This window comes from Sorghum bicolor, chromosome 1 (assembly GCF_000003195.3).
Source record: "Sorghum bicolor cultivar BTx623 chromosome 1, Sorghum_bicolor_NCBIv3, whole genome shotgun sequence".
Classification (NCBI taxonomy): Eukaryota; Viridiplantae; Streptophyta; class Magnoliopsida; order Poales; family Poaceae; genus Sorghum; species Sorghum bicolor.
In genome coordinates this window covers 12,744,846-12,765,833 of record NC_012870.2, presented here as the reverse complement: position 1 = coordinate 12,765,833, position 20,988 = coordinate 12,744,846, and the positions used below count along the sequence as shown (strand labels likewise).

Genomic DNA, 20,988 nt, shown 5'->3' with positions numbered 1-20,988 from the left:
CTTTGTCCAGAATTAGGGCCTTGTTTAGTTCAATTTTTTTTTTGAGAAATCAAAAGTGTAGCACTTTCGTTTGTATTTGATAAAAATTGTCTAATCATAGACTAACTAGGCTCAAAAGATTCGTCTCGTCAATTCCGACCAAACTATTCAATTAGTTTTTATTTTCTTGTATATTTAATACTCCATGCATGCGTCTAAAGATTCGATGTGACGGGAATTCTGAAAAATTTTGTAAATTTTTTTGGGAACTAAACAAGGCCCAGGTTTTGGGTTGTTTTGCTTACAAGCGTACCTTGTTTATCCAGAGTTGTTAAGTAAGCTGTAATAAGTTGGTTTGATACTTTGATTCCTCTTCAATGAGGATGAAGCCGGATACTATTTCCATTATTAAAAAAAAAAACAGACTTACGTGTGGTTATATGTCTCACATCCTAGTATCGAAGCAAATCACTGATGACGAATTGACGATTGGGTAAATGTTCTTGCTCCACAAATAAGCAATATTTTTCAGGCTATGCTCTCTTCTTTGTCGTAATCAAGATTTGCCAGGCTATGCTCTTCTTTGTCATAAGTAGTAGTAAAATACTACCACTATTCAAAGCATTAGAAAATCCCACTAGAAGACATTTAGTAGGGAAAATTTATACTAAATTTTGAATGCTAAAACACTAAAAGTTCACCTCACTAGGAGAATTAGTAAATTGTGGCTGTGGCTGTCCTATTCGCTTAGCTGAAAAGTTGTGACAGAAAGTACTGTTTGCTGATTTGTTGCGAGAAAAAAATGCTGCTTTCCAAAAGTAAGTTGAGAGATCTACTGCTTATGCAACAAATTTTCAAAAAGTGGCAATGATATGTAAAATTAATCATTAGGATAAGGCTAACCTTCGTGGAAGTCTGTAAACATCTCATTCATCTCCCATAGCCATAGCATGCCAGGTGTCCAGAACCACCTATGGCTAATTTGGAAACTTAAATTCCCTTTCTCCAAGGTAGGAAATTGGAAACAATTCCAATAATTATTTAGTTCTTTATGGACTGTTTTCCGTCCCTGGTTGTGCCTCCCCTTTGCTTCCAAATTAGCCCCTAGTGTTAAAGGCTTTATGTTGAAATAAAAAACACTTGCGGTAGAAATCGGTATCAATATCTCCCCTTATATCTCCCCTACACCAGTTTAAATAACTACACAAGGTGCACACCATGTTAAATATTGAATCGATCTAACTCAAACTCTTGTCAATTGTTGGACTTCGTTTTCTGAATAAGATAAAAACACAGAAACCAAAGATTAGTGGACCAGACATCCAGACATGATGATGTCTCATACAACCTTGAAGACATAGCAGTCGGTAGGCACATACTTTTTTTGCAGCTGAGATTTTCAGCTGAGAAGAACAGGGGAGGCAGAGGAGAACAGGGAAGAAGAGGAATAGAGATTTTCAGCTGAGAAGAACAGAGAGAATCATAAGGGGAGGCAGAGGAGAACAGGGAAGAAGAGGAATAGAGGATGTTGGGTCGTCTTGGCAATTAATGATGTGTTTGGTTTGTGGAGCCACCCCATGTTTCATGAGGTGATGCATCATGAGTTCATCTCATGAATTTTGGTAGAATCAACTCATTCCTCATGTATATACTAAATTATTAGCTTGTGAGAAATGAGGTGGTGATGGATCAACTCATTCCATTCCACTAACCTCATTCCTCAAACCAAACACACCCTGATTTGCCAAGATGCAATATTTACAACACAACAAAGATGCTGATCTATTAAGCCCAGTTCTAATACACAGAGTTACAACTGTATAAGCGGAAGCATAGGTCACTCAAAGCTAGAAATTTCTGCAACTCCAGAGTTATTAAATAACTCTTAGGTATGCCTGCATATCTCGTCACTAATATGCCGAATTTTGATGTTAGGCCAACTAATCCAGAGGACTTTCAAGGTCCGGTCTCTGGTCCATCGTCTTTGACATTGCACCATCAGGGAAAGCATCAGGATAAGTGGCTGCTAACCTAGCTTTCATCCCTCTACAGAAAAAAAGAGGACGGAGTCTAATTAGCTGGAAATCTATCTTAGATTTAGGAGCAGACACCAAATGCAAATTCGAGGATAAGAAAAACTGAGCACAAGGATACGATACAACTGGAAAATTAATTGAGACGGGGACAGCAATTAAAATTTAGAAATGTGATGGTACCTTAGCTTTGTGAAAATATGGTCAAGATCAGCCTTCATGGACCTGAGAAGGCGAGTTTTACTAGCAAAATCACTAGACACTTCTGCAAAGCATTGTTCGGAGTAGTCATTGAAATGAGTGAGAACTGCATTGCTATCTTGCAATCGCCCCAGTCTGCATAGTAAGGGAAATCACAATCACAATTCAGATGATCATAACTAGAAATGGAAAGGAAGACAATAGTTACTGCAACTTCCATCGCCAAACAATTGATATGAATCACTAGAGCAACTAGCGTTCCTCATACTTCTTACAAAAAATTGCATGATATCCTTCATGCTTCATTAGCTAATTTGCTCGCATAAGAAACATTTTCACACAAAATGTGAACAAATATATCGCTTCTATGGGAAACTGCAATAGAAGAATACTTACATAAGGCGGGGAAGCTCCCGTACATGCAGACCTTTCGCATGGCAGCATATACTCAGTATGACCTAGTATAGAACTGAATAATTTCAAAATTCTAAACTATTCATAGGATGGCAGATAATCTGGTGTGCATCGACCTCCTATCTCATCAATTGGGGTAGGCAAGTTAGTCTAAAATCAGAGCATATCTCATGGAAACAAACTGCAACACTTAACATGTCTGTCAAAAGGTGGGCAGCATTTTGCCGTTCTTCACTGAATGTCTGAATATCTGTAGTATCCATTACAGAATAGTCAATTTTGTAGATATTTGTATTCTTCCTATGACATAATCATGAATATTTTGTGTACCACGATCTGAAGTTAATGGATGCTAGTGACTCCATAAACGATTCTGCTTACGTGAAGACAATGAAGCAACATTAGGAGCATAAATCCTTCACCAAGTACTTCTGGCCCACTGTACCAGCTGGTGTTGCATATATGTCATAAAGACATTGTTTATAACCAACTATGGAACTACCATTAACAGCAAGAATAATAAGATATTTAAGTCGCCTAACTCTTAAACTTGCAATAAAAAAAGGGCAGTCAAATTTCATTTGCAATGGAAGATTAGTGAGTACATAAAGTGCTAGAAAATACCGTTCTCCTAAAGAATCAAGTGCTTCTCAATTTCTTAGAGATCGTAGGTGCCTAAGAGGTACATTCCTCTATTCCAAAAGGAAAAGTTATACAACAGCTACATCCATTTAGTTATGTACATTTGAGGATCGTAATTAATAAATAGTAAGGTTTAGAAACAACCAAACTCTATAATGTTGGAATCTTGGGCTGTTTGCAACAAGAAGCTAAATTTGCAGGTATTGACTACTAACAAACGGTACTCTGCTCAGTGAATCATTGGAAAAATTCAAGTTTTCTTAAGATAAAATCCTAAAAAGTATATCAAGTGATAACATGAACTTGTAGATCAAATTGCTCTCTTAATTATTAGATAGGATTCCCAGAATTTCTAAACAGATTCTGACAACCTGATATCAACAAAACCTTTCACAGAATGCACATCTAGTTTGGAAGTCAAGTTCCATCCATAATTAAGTTGGATTCTGATATGCCAGCACAAGACAAGGCATACCTTCTTAAGTCATCATTAGTCGTTAATAGCACACATAGCTTTTCCTCTGTAAGCTTTTGTCAGTTAAAGCAAATACTAGTTTGGGATTTGATAGGATCATCTTACTTCTAGTTCTAGTAAAGATAGTCATACAAGTGAAGGGCTTTAACATACATGTCTAAACAATAATACAGTTTAGAACATCTTGTAATTAATACAATAAGAAGGAAAACTAAACTAATGCAACCTTAACTAAATGTAATACCATAAAAGTTTAGGATCATAACCCTAGGCAGGTTCCTTTTTCTTTGAAACATGATCATGGAATTCATCATGCTATCATATTTGGCAAATACATATGTCACATGTAAATATTAAAATCTGTTCTTATTATGTCTGTAACTGTAATGCAAATTTTGAAATATTTAACTGAACTTCTAATTGAGTGCATTTGTTCACACCAATTTCAATTAAACAAAATTTTCTAAATAATACAATTCCATTTTCATATGATTTAACCACTGGAAGGTGCCATGTATGAACTATAATACTGTTTAGAACATCTTGTAATATTAGTAGAAACAGGGCAAGCTAAACTAATGCAAGCTTCACTAACTACAGATACTATAAAAGTTTAAATTGTCAAATATGCCTTTTACATGACTAAGAATATGCATGAACCCAAAATAGCAACAGGTGTCCGTTCAATGGCAGAGAAGTTTCAATTCCTTTGATCAAATGCAGAAATGGAAAACCAGGTTTAAGCGCCACAATGACCATTTGTTTAACTGTGAACTCTATACATGGATCCATGTGAAATTTTAGTAAGCACCTAGGAAATATTTTTCAGAGAAACAAAAGGCGAAGAGTAATAAGGGCAGCACATGTCAGGACACTCTTTAGATGATGAATCATCATCAGGCATGGAAGCAATCGAGCAACAAATTACTAATTTACTATAGGTGGTTGATTGGTGACTTCTTCATAGACTCAGTGGCAATTGTAAGCAAGGAGGCAACAACTGCAATGGCAAATAGCCAATTATATCGCACTGAACCTAGGCCCAGAACCGTCTAAAAATCTGTCGAGGGGAATACCCAAAAATATCTCAATTAGCACGCTAGGCACACAGCAACTGAAAGCCACAGCAGTAGTACTGATGAATCAGAACATCTGAACCATTCAGGGCTCGACGGAATCGGGGATGGAAGGAGGGGGAGTGGGCGAGCTCACATGAGGTGCTGCGTCTGCCTGATGGAGGCGATGTCATCGGGGTCGACGAGCGACCTGAACCGCTCGGCCACCTCCTCCGCGGCTGCCGAAGGGGCAGGCTCCGGTAGCGGCTTCTCCATGGCTTCACCGCCTCCGCCGTCCCTGTTGCTCCCAACGCGGCACCGCGGCTGTGGATTCCCCCTCCGGCCTCCGCTCCGGGGTCCGGGTCGAAGCGCTGCGACCTGCGAGCGATTGGGCCAAAACAGATCGAAAATTTTCCGGGTGGGAGGGATTGGGGAGCCCGAGCGTCAGTTGGACACTCGGACTGGACCCTCGTGGTGCCGCTTCACTTGGGCCAAAACGGATTTCTGTTGCTGGATGGGACTGTGAGTTCAGTCCGTCTGGCAACCAGCCTCTGGGCTTATAAAGTGGCCCATCGTAAACATTGATCGGCCCATGGAAATAAATAGGCTGCTTCCATTTGTGTGTGTGTGTGTGTGAATTACAGTACGGAATACAACTAGGCAGCTAGTCTTAATATGATTTCATCAGAGTTTTATGGGCATTAAATATGCTGACGTAATACCGTATTAATAAAGTGAGAGATAATAAAAGTTTCATGGGAGTCATCCCCATAAACTTTTCTGCACTGTTTCCAAAATTAGATGTGTTGAAAACTAAGACATGAAACTCTATGTTGAGACATCGTCGCCATAGGTGTGTTTCTATGGATGGACACGTCTGTTATAACTAAAACAATAACATAGTTAAATCATGTATGATAAATTGAGAAAAATACAAACGCACACGTCGACAGACAAATCACTACTACTGAAAATAGCGTCATTAAATTCTAAAATAGATCTAGAAAAACATAAGCAACTGTATCATAGTCCAGAAAATAAATTCAAGTAGACAGCTTTCACCATAAGGAATCTAACTATGTGTTTACAGGCTCCATCAAATTCACTACCATAAGAAAACAGGATACTGTTAAAACTGATTAAGCATAACATGATGAAGCGAAAGTACATTAGCATCAATGCCACGATTCCGTTGGAATCAATGAATGTGATATGGATTTAGACAAATATTTATCCAGATTGACATTCCCTTCATTCCAAAATTATAAAATGTTTTTATTTTTCTAGACACATAACTATACACACTTAGATACACACTATGTCTAGACATAGTAAAAGCAATATAACTAAAAAAATCAAAACGCTTTATAATTTGGAAAGAACAATGGACACTCTTTTTAGGACATAGGAGCATCTCCTGGAGTACTCCATATCCCTTCCTCATCCATATTTTTTGGAAAAAAGGAGAAAAACTCATCTCCCAAAGTACCTCATATCCCCTTTCCATCTATTGGCAATTGGCAAATAGACCGGTATCGTGCGTAAAATTGTGCGCAACCTTTGTCACGCGTATTGCTCTTCCCCACACCGTCTTCTGAAGGTGGAAGGGTGTGAGAAAGAATAGAGAGTAGAAAAGATTTCCGGATGCAAATTTAAGAGAGAGAGAGTAAAAGTGATTATGATATTAGAAATAATATAGGATTCCTGATGTAAAATTGTCTTATTTTTAAACTCTTGGATATGACCTTTTTTTTTTCTTACAATACCTTTTTATGAGTTATAAAACTACATGATTTGGGGAGAAAAAAAATGAGGTAATCTTGGAGATGCTCTACGGTACGCGCATAAGATATATGGGACTGAATGTGGTCTTATCATAGCATACTATAGAGACGTACCCCATGGTGACACAGAATATATGTGGATTTTCTTTTAAAAACACAAAATATATGTGTTTTTCCTTGACAGGCAAAAGGAAAAGTATCTCATCACGAGAAGAAGAATAAATCTATTGACATGAAAATGAATATCAAGTATCACTATTGGTAGCTGCACTCAAATGACACCCGCTTGTACTCCAAACGGTTAATTCCAGCCAAACCAAAGCATGTCAAGAGTACTCCTAGCAGCAGCTGCGTGCCGGCGTGGTCGCCGGCACGCTGCACGCACAGCCGGCGGCACAGGGACATATCAAATCGCACATTCACGGGCGGCCGCGCTGGTCACATCACATCGCAGGTCAAACTGCAAAGCCTTGAACCGTGGCAGCACGCACCCCTTGCGACCGCGGCACAGCAGCGCTGCACGTAGTACAGGCTCTGCAGCAAGGAGCATGTAGCGTAGCAGTACTGTTTGTGTAGTACAGTACGTACGTTCTGCACTCTGCAGTGCAGAGGGCATGCAGAGGCCAGAGGCACGCAGCCAATGTGCCATCATGGTCAGACCGTGGGAGCATCTCCTCCTGGACATGTACAATGTGCTGTGCTGCGTGCCGTTGTTCTTATCCTATCCTGCGCTGCCCGGCCGGGCGGTACGCAGCTGCCCGGTCATTGTACCGAGAGGCTAGGCGCGTCGTGTTGGTGTTGTTCTTCCGCTTCCGGCATCCGGCACCCCCTGTCCGTCCAACAAACAAAGGTGCAGACGTGCAGTGACAAGCTCCCTCTCGTCAGCCGCGTCGGCCGTCCGCGTGCACGTCGAATCCGCTGCGTGATGATCGCCTATCATCGCCGGCCCGCGCCGCGGACAGAGAGGCCCGGTGGAGAAATAAGCGAGCAGCCGCGTTGTTGTGCTGGCCCGGGCCACCACCACCAGGTTGCCGCCCGGGCTTCGCCGCGTGGGCCGCGCGTGCTGCCAAGCGCCGGCGCCGCTCCCGGATTTATTCCCGACCGGCGGATCTCGGCGCCGGCCTCTGCTCGATCTCTGTCACGTCACGGCACCGCACCGCGAATGCATGCATGCATGCATACCCGAATTTGCCCCGCTTGCGCTGCATGCGTCTTGCGTGCCCACCCAACTACCCAAAGGGTAGCAGAGCAGCAGAGGAGGAGGAGGAGGAGAGAAGCCGGAACAGGACAGGACAGGACAGGAGGGAGTGAATGCGATGGAACAGTGAAAGCTGGCCCCGGCAGGCGGCAGACAAAACGGAGGGAAGATCTGCCATCGACAAGACGCGGCCTGTTAGTCTGCCGCCTCGCGTGCCACGCCGAGGCCGAGGCCCCGGCCCTGCCTGCGCTGCAGCTGCCGCGTACAAACCGGACAGCCGTTCAGCTAGCCTCGTTGCCTATGCGCGCGCAGGCGCAGCGGCGCGCGTGCTACCGATAACCGCTACCGCTCCGACCTCTGGTCCCACGGCAACGGACCCGGGACGTCCCTACTGAGATTTCGGAATTCCAATATAATAGTGTTTAGGCTTATTTAGTTCAAAAATTCTCTGTCGCATCAAATCTTACGGCACATACATAAAATATTAAATATAAATTAAAAAAAATAACTAATTATATAGTTTATCTGTAATTTGTAAGATACCTAGTTAGTCCATATTTAGATAATAATTACCAAATACAAACAAAAATGCCACGGTATCAAAACCAAAAAAAATTTCACCAACTGAACAAGGCCTTAGTTCACCCAAAATTTATTTTTTTTCAAGATTCTACGTACATCAAATCTTATGTCACATGCATATAGCACTAAAATAGACAAAAATAAAAACTAATTGTATAGCTTGTCTGTAATTTACGAGATGAATCTTTTGAGCCTACTTAGTCTATAGTTGGATAATAATTATCAAATACAAACGAAAGTACTACAGTATCAAAGTCTAAAAACTTTCCGGAGTTCAAAAAAAATTGCAAAATTTTTCAGATTCCCCTCGTATCGAATCTTGCGACTCATGCATAGAGCACTAAATATAGATAAAAAGAATAACTAATTGTATAGTTTGACCATAATTTGCAAGACGAATCTTTTGAGCCTTGTTAGTCCATAATTGGACAATATTTGTCAAATACAAACTACAGACAAAATGTATAATTAGTTATTTTTTATTTTTATTTAATGCTCCATACATGTGTCGCAAGATTCGATGTGACGAAAAATCTAAAAAAATTTGTAATTTTTTTGACAACTAAACAAGGCCCTACTGTGTGATTTCTGGAATTTCCCCTATGGCCTTATTTCAGGTGGCAAAATTTTTGAATTTAGGGTACTATAGCAGTTTCGTTTGTATTTGGTAATTATTGTCTAATCATGGATTAACTAGGCTCAAAAGATTTATGTCTCAAATTACAGTGTAATTAGTTTTTATTTTTGTATATATTTAATACTTTATGTATTTACCCGTAAGATTCAATGTGATCGATAATCTTAAATTTTTTGAACTAAACAAGGCCTATATTCAATAATCTGGATCCATTTCAAACGGCTCTAAAACTCACTCTGAGCATCTTCGAGAAATTTCTTAAAATCACTCTCCAGATTATTATTTAGAGAATCATTTGAAGAAAAATCTCTATATATCTTTCCACCATGTAGCAACTCCGTTATATCATGTAATTAACTTGCTTCCTCGTCTTTGGCAACTCCCTTGAATGTCAAACATTGCAAGGGCATACCGCAGGCTAATCAGGATTGTTATGATGTTGCTTTAATGCCAATGCTGAACCTCGTCATCCTCCAAGGGTCATATTTTGGAAACAGTGCATAGGAGTTTCATGGGGATGAAACTCTCTCTACTCCCATGAAATTCTTATCATCTCTCTCTTCATTAATATAGCGCCACATCAGCATATTTAATGTGCATGAAACTCTAATGAAATCTTCATTGAGACTGGCCTAACTAAACTTTAGTTGGCTAAATTTAGGGTTTGTTTGCTTGCCGCCGCAATCACAGGTGCCACAGCTGTGGCCGTGCCGTATTGGCGATAGGCATTTTGGCTGCCACACAATTAGCGTGGTTGGGCACAAAAAATGAACTAAGTTGTGCTGGCACCACCGAAGCCTTGGCGATGTGTGGCATGGGTGTTTGGAGTGTGGCATGCAACAAGTGGCTACTAGGGATCCAAACGGTATGACTAAAGTTTGGTTGAGTTTACTTATTTCAACCTAACTAAAGTTTGACTGAGTCTATTAGGTGGAGGATCCAACCAACTCAATAAAATTTAGTTTGGAGAGCTTTAATTCTAAAGTTTAGCTTTGAAGTTTTAATTAAACTTTAGTTGGGTAGATCCAAACATGGCCCTAAATAAGGTTGTAGTTAAAAGTTATACATAAAGAAAATCAACATATAATAAAATTACCTCTCAATAAGTTTGATGACCATAAAATATCAATGACTACTACCTCTTACAAATATATGCTATTAATACATATAAAGTAAAAATGTTGTTGCTCGTGAAGGCAGGGGGCAATGGCCCCTACCCTACGGCACCCTCGCGCATGTAAAACTCATCGTTGTCTTATTGTATATTTCTTTCTTGTTTTTATTTTTGGTAATGCCATGCCAGATCTGCCCCGGTTCGTGTTCATGCCGGTGGCCATAAGATTCTGTTTGCATCTGTCACAACTTGTGGGCATCCACGTCACCAAGATACTCCTCTTTCTTTTTCCTCACTTCCACTTTGTTTGCTCACATATATCAGTAATACAATGCAGCATGTACATGCTCACCATTGTTTATCTGGACCATCCAAATATGCTCTGAGATTCGTGCCGCTGCACTTTTCTCAACTGTGTTCACACTTCTCCCCACTGTTTCACATATCTCGATGCATAATCAACGGTGTAGATAAGCAATGCCCAGCATGTAAAAATGCGGCCATGCCCTCTGGCGAGAGTGAGATGGAAGCGCCTCCAATGCGGCTGCGCCCTCCGGTGAGATTGAGACGGTGTGAGTCTGGCATTATATATATATATATATATATATATACTGCACACGATTGTACATACCCTTTATTGAATAAAATAAAATAAATTATATATTATTTTATATATGTGTTTGTATGGGTTGCATGATGAGCCCTGTTTTTATTTTTAATTTGAGGAATGGCTCTGAACACATGCATCTGTCTCTTGTGATGCTCGTTGACGTTTGTTTTCGTTGATGCATGTTTTCGCTGGAAAATCCACACTCCATGTTGTTCTAAGAAATGTGAGCCAATTGCGTCTCCTCGTCTAGTGCAAGCCTGGAGTTTCCCTATATACATATTAGGAAAATATTTATCCTTATTATATTTTATTATGCCATTCAAAGTGATGGAGAGGGGATACCGATTTATATTATAGTTCACTACTGCAATTCAAAAAAGTTATAATAATTATATTATTATATTAATTATATTATAGTTAATGGTTCTAACTTGTTCTGAATTTTGGCAAGGGGTGTCGGTGGCTATACTAATTCAACTTTGTTAGGGTGCCACTACAATGTGTGTTCTAGTCTCATCTATATTTTGTATATAGCGTAAAAACATATTGTGGAGGGAGGGGGGGCATGGCCTCTACGTCAACTTGGCTAGACCACTGCATATATAAATCCATCACTGCCTCATTGTATATTTTTTCCCTATTTTTGGTAATCCCATGTTGCTGAATTTATCCTTAGTGTCTATACACTTTATTAGGGTGCCATTACAATGTGATCGCCTCATTTATATTTTACCTTCAACGATTAGTTGGCCAGGCGCGTAGTTAGAAATTACTGATAGGAGGGGGCTAAGTGCTAAAAGCTATATTATCCGAGAAGGACACATTAATATTTTCCATTAAATTATATAGCAAGCATGATTGTCCCCCTCAGCCCCTCACTCCCTCTATCCTTGTGGTCGGCTAACTCATAAAACCACATGTCTTGCACACGTCATCACCACTGGGTGACCTCTGTCATTATGGGCTTTCTCTAGGCTTGCTAAATTTGTTCATAACCCTAAAACTCATGTAACAAAGACAAAGAAGACAAAAGTAGAAAGGACAAAATACCATTTGTTATCTCCCTATAAAATACTCGGTTGTAATATGGTTTAACATTTTTTATATTATATAAAAAGTTCCAAAAATGTAAGTATTGGAGTAGTTCTCTACATTTTTTTAAAAAAATAATTTCTGCTGTTATCCCACGACTGAAAGTCAGCCAAGAAAGCACGTCAACTGTCGTAGAAGAAAAATCGAACCTTTATTGCCATTTTATTTTTCAAAAAAACTCACAGTTATTTGCCACTTCGAGTACATCACACCTGGCCCCCTTGCAGTTGCACCGCAACACGTTATTAAGCCCTTGTTTACTTTCAATTTTTTTATTTTAAGTACTGTATTATTTTTTATTTTTATTTGACAAATATTATTTAATTATGGACTAATTAGGCTTAAAAGATTCGTCTCGCAATTTACAACCAAACTGTACAATTATTTTTTGTTTTCGTCTATATTCAATGCTTCATTTATGTGTCGCAAAATTCGATGTGACGAGAAATCTTGAAAAGTTTTGGTTTTGGGTGAACTAACAAAGCCTAGTGTCATGGTTGGAACAAACCAGCCACAAACGCTTCCCATCCATCCATTCCTTCGCATCACTGAAATGATCCACCGCCCACGTACAACCTTCGACAGCGCCGCGGCCCGCGGATGCGAGAGAATCCTCTTTGCCGAAACGCGGCGAGTTTGGCGCCACGACCGACGCCAGCGCACGCGGCGACCGGGTCCGGGGGAGGTTACGTTAGGCGGCCCGTCACCGTCCTCAGGTGCCCTCAGCCATAGCTTTCTCCACCCTCTCCTTCCTTCCCTATCCATGTCCATCGCCAGCTCAGGTGGCCGGCGGGCCTCTACTCTACCAGAAGACCACGCACCTGACCTAACCCAAAAAAAAATCAGTTCGGTTGCGAGTCTAACCACCACATCGGCCGCCGTCGTCGTCTGGCCATCCAGGACCCCGCGTCCGAGGTCGGCAAGCGGCCACATCATGTGTCACGCTTCCCCCAACCCCAATCAAGCAAAGAAGCAACGGATTCAGGAGCAGGAGACGAGGGGCAATGGTCCAACCAATTTTCAGGAGAAAATGCAGCAAACCAGGTTCCATCAGTTTAAGATAGCAAGCAAGCAAGCAAAGACGAACTACAAAGCTGTTTGTTCCACGGGATGAACTGGGGGGGGGGGGGGGGGGGGAGGTGCGTTTCATATAGGTGGCCTGGACACAGGCAGGCAAAAGCGACAGTAGTACATGGGCACAGAGTTCAAATAACAGCTGCAAATGCTAGGCGACTGACTGGCTCTACTAAGTAGGGGCCGGTTCTCACACGAAGGACCAGTTCACGAACATGAAGGCGAGGCAGTGCGGGGTGTCGTCGTCGCTCAGGACCTTCCACGCCACCGCCTGCTCGTAGGACACCGGCCGACCCATACTCGATACACACACGCCGCCGGGGAGGTATGCGAAGCCCTAGAGTGGACACAGATTAATGGCGTCATTAGCATTTCAGGCATTGATAGAATCTAGGAGGCTGTAAGGAATAGAGGTTATTGCATACCTGCTGCATAATCTTAGGGTACTCGGTGCAGAGCGCCTTCCTGCCATCATCATCAAGGATCTTCTCAAGGGAGATGTCCTGGAGAGCGATCAACGTCGTCTCCAGCATGTCGAGGCCGGCTTGGTTGGCGAAGGTGAACACAGGAGCAGCCTGAATGCATGGTTTCACGAAACTTAACATCAACCAGACAACATAATGTCAAGTTACAAATTGGCGATACAAGCACAACCAATTACCTTCAGGGAACAGCACATGATCGAGTCCGAGTGTTGCCACAGTGCTTTCAAGGAAGCATCAGTGCATTGGGTGTCTGTGCGAAGGAGCTCGGCTCCTGTGTGAAACCTGAAAGTTTTAACATGGCCAGAGATTACTAACTACATTGCACAATTTAACAGAGTATAATATGATTCAGACTGAATAATTGATAGGTCAACCCTTGCGCCACCTCTATAAATAATTCTCAAAGTTGATAACCAGATTTAGGAAAGAAAAGAGTTTCACCTGTAGCTCCTGCCGATCCACCTTGCAAGCGTGTGCGCCTCAGGAGATCCTGGAGTTTGCTTCATTTCAAGCTGTCCACCAAGACGGGAAGGAGCTATTGCCATGGCCACCCTCTGCACCGATGCCACCACAGTCCTGACATATTGCCTGGCCATTGCTGCGACGCTTTCCCGTAGGTGATTCTCATATGAGAACTGGAAAGCAATGGTCAGCACTGATCTTGTGTTGCAGGTGCTGGAGGCATCACTTGAAGCACGAGTAGTCCCACCAGATCCAACCTCAAGAGTAGATGCTAGGTCAAGTGTGCGTGTGCCTGATGGTGGATCCTGCCAGTTCATTGTTACCGACACATTGTTAGTCTAGGCCATCACAAAGAGTAACACTACAATCACAAAAAAGTAATACTAACCGTCTTTGCATCCAGTGGAATGACACGGAAGCCTGAGGGCAGCAGTGGTGCATCATCAGCAAAAGATTCATCGATGGGTGCAAAGACTAGCTGTGCACAAGCACCAGCTGCATTTTCATCCACGCCACTGCACAACTGCAAAAGAATATACAATGCTGTGAGGCCGATGCAACAACACAACTGAAATGAAGACAAAGTTAAAATGCTATCTGATCATATACCTGCAGAAGATACATATCTCGTGACAGAACAACTTCATCATGGCAGAGGCTGTGTCCCTCAAGCCTAATAACCTCCAAGAACTGCAAACAATCAGTTTGATGAAAATGATCAGTCAATCAATGGTGTAAGGAAACTATTAAATTGAAATTCGCTAGAAATTACCTCTTCATGCTCTAAGGTATGTGCAAGCGGCAGAATAACCTGGCTGCCCATAAACCCACTAGCGCGCAAGCCAGGAACTGCATATGGACTAGCCCTCAGAGCAGCAGCAGAATAAGCATCAACACCAGGATCAGCCCATTCAGAGCGATGCTCCCTCAGAAATCGTACTAGTAGGGCAGGTGGCACATTCTACATTGAGACAAAGTCATAACACACCTTTGTTATAATCAGGCTATACAACGTCAAACAAGTGCATAATTGTAGCTAAAACTAGATGGATAAGAGTACAAACCTGAAGAAGCATTGATGCCTTAGCACACAGGATGCCACCTCCAATTGTAGTAAACAGCTGGGAGGAGTTGACATGAGGACCAATAAGTTTGTTTGGAGAAGAGTTGATAGCAATAGTAACATCCTCAGCACCATCACTGCTCATCAGTGACCAACCGTCATCTGGAAACCCATTGACAGCATCATTGAAACCCCTGTAAATTACATTAAAGAAGTTAGAAGTGCCATGTGTATTGGTCCTGCCGATAAATTAAAATGGCACAAATGGTAAATGAGAACACATGAACACAGCCACAAACCTGCTAAGCCTCTGGCTAAATGTTCTCAAAACCGCTGGCTGGCGGCCCCCTCCATAGGGCATTTCCCCACTCGATTCATGTGCAATTTGCCTAATGTGACGCAGTGCCTGCATCATAGAAATAAGAAATCATGACTCGGTCATTCATGCATCAGTACTTGATACCAATGAATTATTGAGAAAGCAAACATACAGCAATAGTTGTTTTCTGTGCAAGAATCTTCGGAGATTCATAAAGTGGTCTAAGGACCTCAGGCACACTCCAAGCCTACAAGAAGGTAAGATTCATAAGATGCAGGCACAAAAGTTTTTTTGTTCAAGCCTAGAGATCTGGTTAAAGCGTCCAAATTGGACAGGACAATATTGATTCCACTTACATCTAAATCAACATGATCCACAATGTGAATCATGGAGCCACCTCCCTCACAAGGTCGAATTAAATAGCCACTAGGAAGCACCTCCGCTCTGACAAAGTTTGGAGTATTGGGTCCTGATGGGCCTCCAGTCGATTGTGTCAATGATCTCTCACAGATCTACAGAACAAGACAAGAAACGACAGTTACCAACTATAAGCACAATAGATATCCTGAGAGGGCAATCAAGTAGCACCTATCATAAGCATACAAAATGGCAGCACGGTTGTTTGATCCAAACAGCAAGCAAACAGAATTGACAAGACTAACATAAATGACATCATAGCAACAAAAGAAAGAAGCATTACCACAAGACTGCCATCCTCAAGACCACTAGTGTATCGGAGAGTCCAAAAGTCGCGTGGTGCCGCCAAAGTTGTCGGTGCGTAAGTCTAAAGAATGTGATGTAAGTAACAGTCATATTAACAGGCAACACGGAGGACAATGATTCAAGAATGCGAAAAGCACTATAACTCGTATGAAATTGCTTACCTGCATGTAGATAAGTTCGATAGTTCCTCCGTTACCCGTAGGGATAACATGGAGGATATCCACGCACCGGCAGTCGCGGTACCAAGAAGGGCGATCCTTGAGGATCTCCGCGACCTATGGACTAGTCAATTAGGGCATGTCTGCTGAATGGAAACATAAAGCTATGTGATGATGAAGAATGAACAAAAAACACACCTTTGTGGGCTCAAGGCTCACTAGGCCGCAAGCTCGGGCTGCTACGCCACTACAATTGTGCGAAACAGCGATGATTCCAATGGAATCCGGACCAGGCTGTAAAGGAATTCATGCTTTAAGTAATTAGCCAAAACAGAATTGAAGCAGGCAACACATGGCACAATTCGTTCTTTTTGTCGCAATAAGTGCATTACCTTCATCCCAACCATTTGCACCCAATCGACAGCAGTTCCTGTCGCTTTCGACAGGAACTCTGCCAAGGTCTCCTCAGCGATAGCTAGTAGACTGCCATAATGAAAAAGAACTCCATCAGATTTACAAGCATGCCAGCACAAAAGCGGTCTAAGAAATGTTGGGGACTGAAATTACCCAGCTGGGTTATTCGCGTCCCGTTGAGGACGCGGAGCTGCTGGGTTTTGCTGTTGGTGGTGCTGACCACTTGTGACCACAGACTCACAGCTCGTGTCTGTGGTCGCAGCAGAAGGCTGCAAACATCATAGCACACAGTATTAGACGTGGAAGCATGCAACAAGGTGCACATCAAAAGTTACATAAAACAGCACATTCACTTCTACATGATACTTAATAGCATTCAGCTGATTTATCTAGAAAAATACAAGCAAGATGTTCTGGGGAATGAGCAAAGGAGATGGATCTCACATTGTGGAGCTGCTGTCGCATGTATCCATTCTCGTAGACGAGTCGGGAGACCTGCTTCTGCAGCCTGTCATTCTCCTCCATCAACAGCTTGTTCATCGCAGTCAGCTTCCGGTTCACAGTCTGCAGGCGCGAGGCCTCCTTCCGCTGCTTCTCGCGGCATCTACCAACCAATCGCAAGAATCATCAGAATCGCAGTCACATCGCACAGGAGTTACAGAGGTCACTTGCATATGAAGAAACCAAGACAAGGATTCCTGGCTCGCAGTATTCAAATGTAATTGCTCACTCTAAACATCGTATTCCAGCTACAAGACCGTGTGGTGGCATGCAGTAAAGCAAGCAATGGATCACACAAACTCAGGCGAGTTAATTGGTTGCCCAACTGAAAATGATGTTTTGTTTCCCCACTACCCTTTAAATCTGCTCTTAACGTGAACATTGTGATAGGCACGGGGTATCTAATTAGATCCATTTATTTATCCAAATACAGGGACAGCAGCTTTTTCTTAGAAATGCAAGCAAATGTTGCTACTCCTACATGCGGAGAAAACAATAGTAGCACATGCGAGCAGCAAAAGACGCATCCATTACGCCTAACCGCGACACAAACGGGGGAAAAAAACTCAGCAGGGAGAATTTGTAGTACTACATCGAAGTAGTCATGTCAAATTTCCAGCTGAAAACCTGAGCAGATATGGACCGACCTCAAAACTCAAAACTAAAAGAAAAAACATGTCATAGAAACTGATGAGTCATGACTCCAAACAAAAAACAGAACAAGGGAGGGCCTTGTATGCTGGCAGCCGGTCCAATGCAAGAGGCAGAACGTAACATCTTTGAAATCTAACCAGAACTTTACCAAAACCATTTCTTCCCTCTTCTCTTTGTACTCAAAGACGATTTCGATGGCTTACTTACATGGAAACAAGCATCCTAACTCCTACGAATATGCGGCTAACAAGGAAGCTCGTTCCTTTAATAATAATAAATTTATAACCCAATCTAAGAAAGCAACAATTCAAAGAAAAAAAAGAGGGAGAGAGAAAGAGAGAGATTTCAGCAGCAGGAGCGCATAATTCGTCAACAAATAAGCAGAGGCATGAACACAGAGGAGATGATGGACGGAGAGAAGGAAGGGGCTCGTGGTTCCGGCGACGCACGCACCTGCGGTTCTGGAACCAGACCTTGATCTGCTTGGGCTCGATGTTGCTGAGTATGGGGCACTCCCTGATGAGCTGCTGCCTGCGCAGCGAGCTGGGCTTGGGGCACTCGCTGTAGACCCGCTCGAGCGCCTCGACCTGCTCGGGGGTGTAGCGCACGTACTTGCCCGTGTCCACCTGCGGCGCCCCACCGCCGCCAGGCGACGACCGGTCCTTGCCGCCCCCGACCACCACCATCGCCATCTAGCTAGCTAGCACCGCCGCCCAACCGCCCAAGGAGGAGGAGGAGGAGGAGGGATTGTCGCAAGAAGACGGAGAGCCACGGCCACGGGCGGCGCCAAGTCATAGCCTCGGGGCGAGAGCGCAGCCGCCCGACGCCATGGTGGTGAGAGGAGAGGAGTGGCGGTGGTGGCCTGGTGGGGGGGGGGGTGGTTGTTGCTTGCTCGCCGAGCCGCGGGGAGGGTGAGGAGGGAGGGGAGGAGCGCAAGGGAAAGGGAAAGCTAGCGGCGAGACGGGGATGGGAGAGAGAGGTGAGCGAGAGACGAGTGGGGGTTGGTTTAATAGTAGCTCCGCGGCAAATGCTCAGCTCAGCTGGGGTAGGGTAGCGAAAGATACGGAGCCTGAGGTCTTTTCAAATAATGTACTCGTATTTTCTTTTCCTCTTTATATTTAGCCTTGTCTTGTTTCTGAAATTCATCAGTTTCTTTTTCTTTTTGTCCGGTTACAAGGTGACACGCATGACAGATGTAAATGTAGCTCTAGTATTTCTCTCTTCAGTTATAAAAAGCCCTAGTCTTCTAAAAATTTGGTGACCTTTGAACATGCTCCATCCGTTCCAACTAAAATAACTCTCGTTTTTGCTTCTCGAGAAAAATAATTTCGATTAAATATATATTAAAAATATTAATACTTATATATATAATTAATATCATTAGAAAGATTTTTAAATCTAGTTTTTAACAAATTTATTTGAAGATACAAATATTGTATGTATTTTCTATAAATATAGTCAAACTTGCAACACGAAAATCCAGAACAACAATTATTTTAGGATGGAGGAAGTATACTAGATATTAAGCATTAGGATTAGATCTACATACTAGTGTTTCAGGTTCATAGATAAGGCAAACGTAGGGCCCTTAGGCGTGTTGTTTTTAGTCTAGGCACCCATATTTTACTATAGGGTTCAAGTAGAGACCCTGCTCGAGTTGGTCTTAGTGGTGGTTTAACGAAGTGCTTATGACGGCTTCAACTCCACGTATTACAGCGCAGAGCTGGTGAAGTAAAAAAAAGCTTTATTAGCTTCCTCTGTCCCCACGCAGCAGTAAAACATGCAAGTTAAACCAGAGCGCTAAGAAGCTCCACCAAAGAGCGTCTGTGTCTCAAGTAAATCCATGTCTAGGTACATTAAGCAATATCGACATCAGTTCTATCAAAACATAGTCACAAAAACAAACATGCACATCTTATATTTTTCATGGCTCTGCCTTGAAAATGATTCGGTAGGATATGCACTAGGGGGAATATGTAATGTGGCAAGGTTTATTGGAGGTGCCAAGTGGCTTAGGCCTTGTTTAGATGCAAAAACTTTTTGGATTTTGACACTGTAGCACTTTCGTTTTTATTTGACAAATATTATCCAATCATGAAGCAACTAGGCTTAAAAGATTCGTCTCGTGATTTACAGTTAAACTGTGCAATTAGTTATCTTTTTTATCTATATTTAGTGTTCCATACATGTGCCGCAAGATTCGATGTGATAGGGAATCTTGTAAAGTTTTGGGTTTTTGATGTATCTAAACAAGGCCTTAGCATATATGTTTGCGGAGATGCGGATAGCAGCCACGTAGGGAGAAGCTCTTCCATGTCACTATCAAGTTAGGTTGTTTAGATCTCATGAACGTTATAGCCAGGAATCATTGTGCAAGAAAAAAAAAAGAGAAAAGAGAACTGCTAAGAAGAGCAAAGTTTAAGTTGGAAAAAATTCCCAATAAAGACAATGAGTGCATGAAGATAGAGAAATTATCCACTGAAACTTTTTCGACAAACATTTGAAAAATAGGACCTTATAAAACATTTGGAGGGTGTGTGTTCTCTTGGCTTTGGCTCATATAAGGCTCTTTTATTGCCATACCACAAAATCTGATGCACGAGATTTGGGTAAAAGTATACTACATTGTTGATGATAGAATTTTTATTTTATAATAACAGCGATGGATCAGTTAAATCGAAGAAGCATCCATGCCCTACTCTGAGCTACAGTACATGCGACATTTTTTAAATAAAAAATTTAAACGCCGTGGACCCAAACGCAGGGCTGGCCCAGCAGGGCCAAGTCTGACGCGTTGTGTGTGTGTGTGTGTGGTTGCGAAATTGGACGGACAAATATTCTCTCCTTTGGAGGATGTCCATTTTGTTTTGTTTTAGGCTTGGGGAGGTGTGTCGTCGTTGGTGGCGCTCGCTGCGTGCTTTTGATGGCAGGCACATGCCCGTGGCAGCAGGAGGCAGGAGTAGGCATGCTCGCTCATGGTCATGGGCTCATGGCGCGGGTAAATATGGGTGGCCAAGGACGCGGAGCACGACCCCACAGTGCCGGCCTTTTGGAGGTGAACCGTGAGCGGCAACCACACACGCACGCAATTTGTCTACAACCACGTGACAACCAATAGAATTACAGAACGGCATGCCAATTCTTTCTGTAAATATAGGTTCACAAATTAAACCACAATTACTTGAGGCATGCAGCGTTTTGCACGAACTTATATATATGTCAGCCACCACACCCACACAAAATGAACAAGTCACATAAACAAAGCTATAAAATGTCAACGGAACACAAATCACGTTCTTTAGCATTCCAACTAGAGGAA

The 20,988-nt window shown here is 42.4% G+C and overlaps 2 protein-coding genes across 3 annotated transcripts; both read right to left on the bottom strand.

Annotated features, from left to right (window-relative positions):
- On the bottom strand, window positions 1,639–5,192 carry LOC8062218 (kxDL motif-containing protein 1). Of its 2 annotated transcripts, XR_002450091.1 has the most exons (4): window positions 4,957–5,127; window positions 2,610–2,671; window positions 2,196–2,348; window positions 1,639–2,025 (listed from the first exon to the last, which is right to left on the bottom strand). XR_002450091.1 is itself a non-coding variant. In XM_002464136.2 (3 exons), the coding sequence occupies exons 1-3, from the start codon at window positions 5,073–5,075 to the stop codon at window positions 1,920–1,922; spliced, it is 378 nt and encodes a 125-aa protein (XP_002464181.1). In that variant the 5' UTR covers window positions 5,076–5,192; the 3' UTR covers window positions 1,639–1,919. The 2 variants fall into 2 exon arrangements, 1 of the variants encoding a protein (XP_002464181.1); XM_002464136.2 differs by lacking the exon at window positions 2,610–2,671 and having other exon boundaries at window positions 4,957–5,192.
- On the bottom strand, window positions 12,848–18,658 carry LOC8062217 (homeobox-leucine zipper protein HOX32). The gene is made up of 18 exons (XM_002464135.2): window positions 18,123–18,658; window positions 16,959–17,118; window positions 16,668–16,783; window positions 16,493–16,583; window positions 16,299–16,394; window positions 16,104–16,217; window positions 15,920–16,003; window positions 15,576–15,731; window positions 15,392–15,466; window positions 15,200–15,306; window positions 14,902–15,094; window positions 14,610–14,798; window positions 14,447–14,527; window positions 14,226–14,360; window positions 13,817–14,142; window positions 13,552–13,657; window positions 13,316–13,465; window positions 12,848–13,227 (listed from the first exon to the last, which is right to left on the bottom strand). The coding sequence occupies exons 1-18, from the start codon at window positions 18,359–18,361 to the stop codon at window positions 13,081–13,083; spliced, it is 2,565 nt and encodes an 854-aa protein (XP_002464180.1). The 5' UTR covers window positions 18,362–18,658; the 3' UTR covers window positions 12,848–13,080.

Excerpts from the sequence above, each read along its gene's own strand:
- LOC8062218 (XM_002464136.2), bottom strand. The coding sequence starts at position 5,075 with ATGGAGAAGCCGCTACCGGAGCCTGCCCCTTCGGCAGCCGCGGAGGAG. Across the intron at positions 2,349-4,956 it reads AGGCAGACGCAGCACCTCAT|ACTGGGGCGATTGCAAGATA; the intron begins GTGAGCTCGCCC and ends CTTACTATGCAG. Across the intron at positions 2,026-2,195 it reads CATATTTTCACAAAGCTAAG|AGGGATGAAAGCTAGGTTAG; the intron begins GTACCATCACAT and ends TTTTTTCTGTAG.
- LOC8062217 (XM_002464135.2), bottom strand. The coding sequence starts at position 18,361 with ATGGCGATGGTGGTGGTCGGGGGCGGCAAGGACCGGTCGTCGCCTGGC. Across the intron at positions 16,584-16,667 it reads GACGCGAATAACCCAGCTGG|TCTACTAGCTATCGCTGAGG; the intron begins GTAATTTCAGTC and ends TCATTATGGCAG. Across the intron at positions 16,004-16,103 it reads TCGAACTTATCTACATGCAG|ACTTACGCACCGACAACTTT; the intron begins GTAAGCAATTTC and ends CACATTCTTTAG.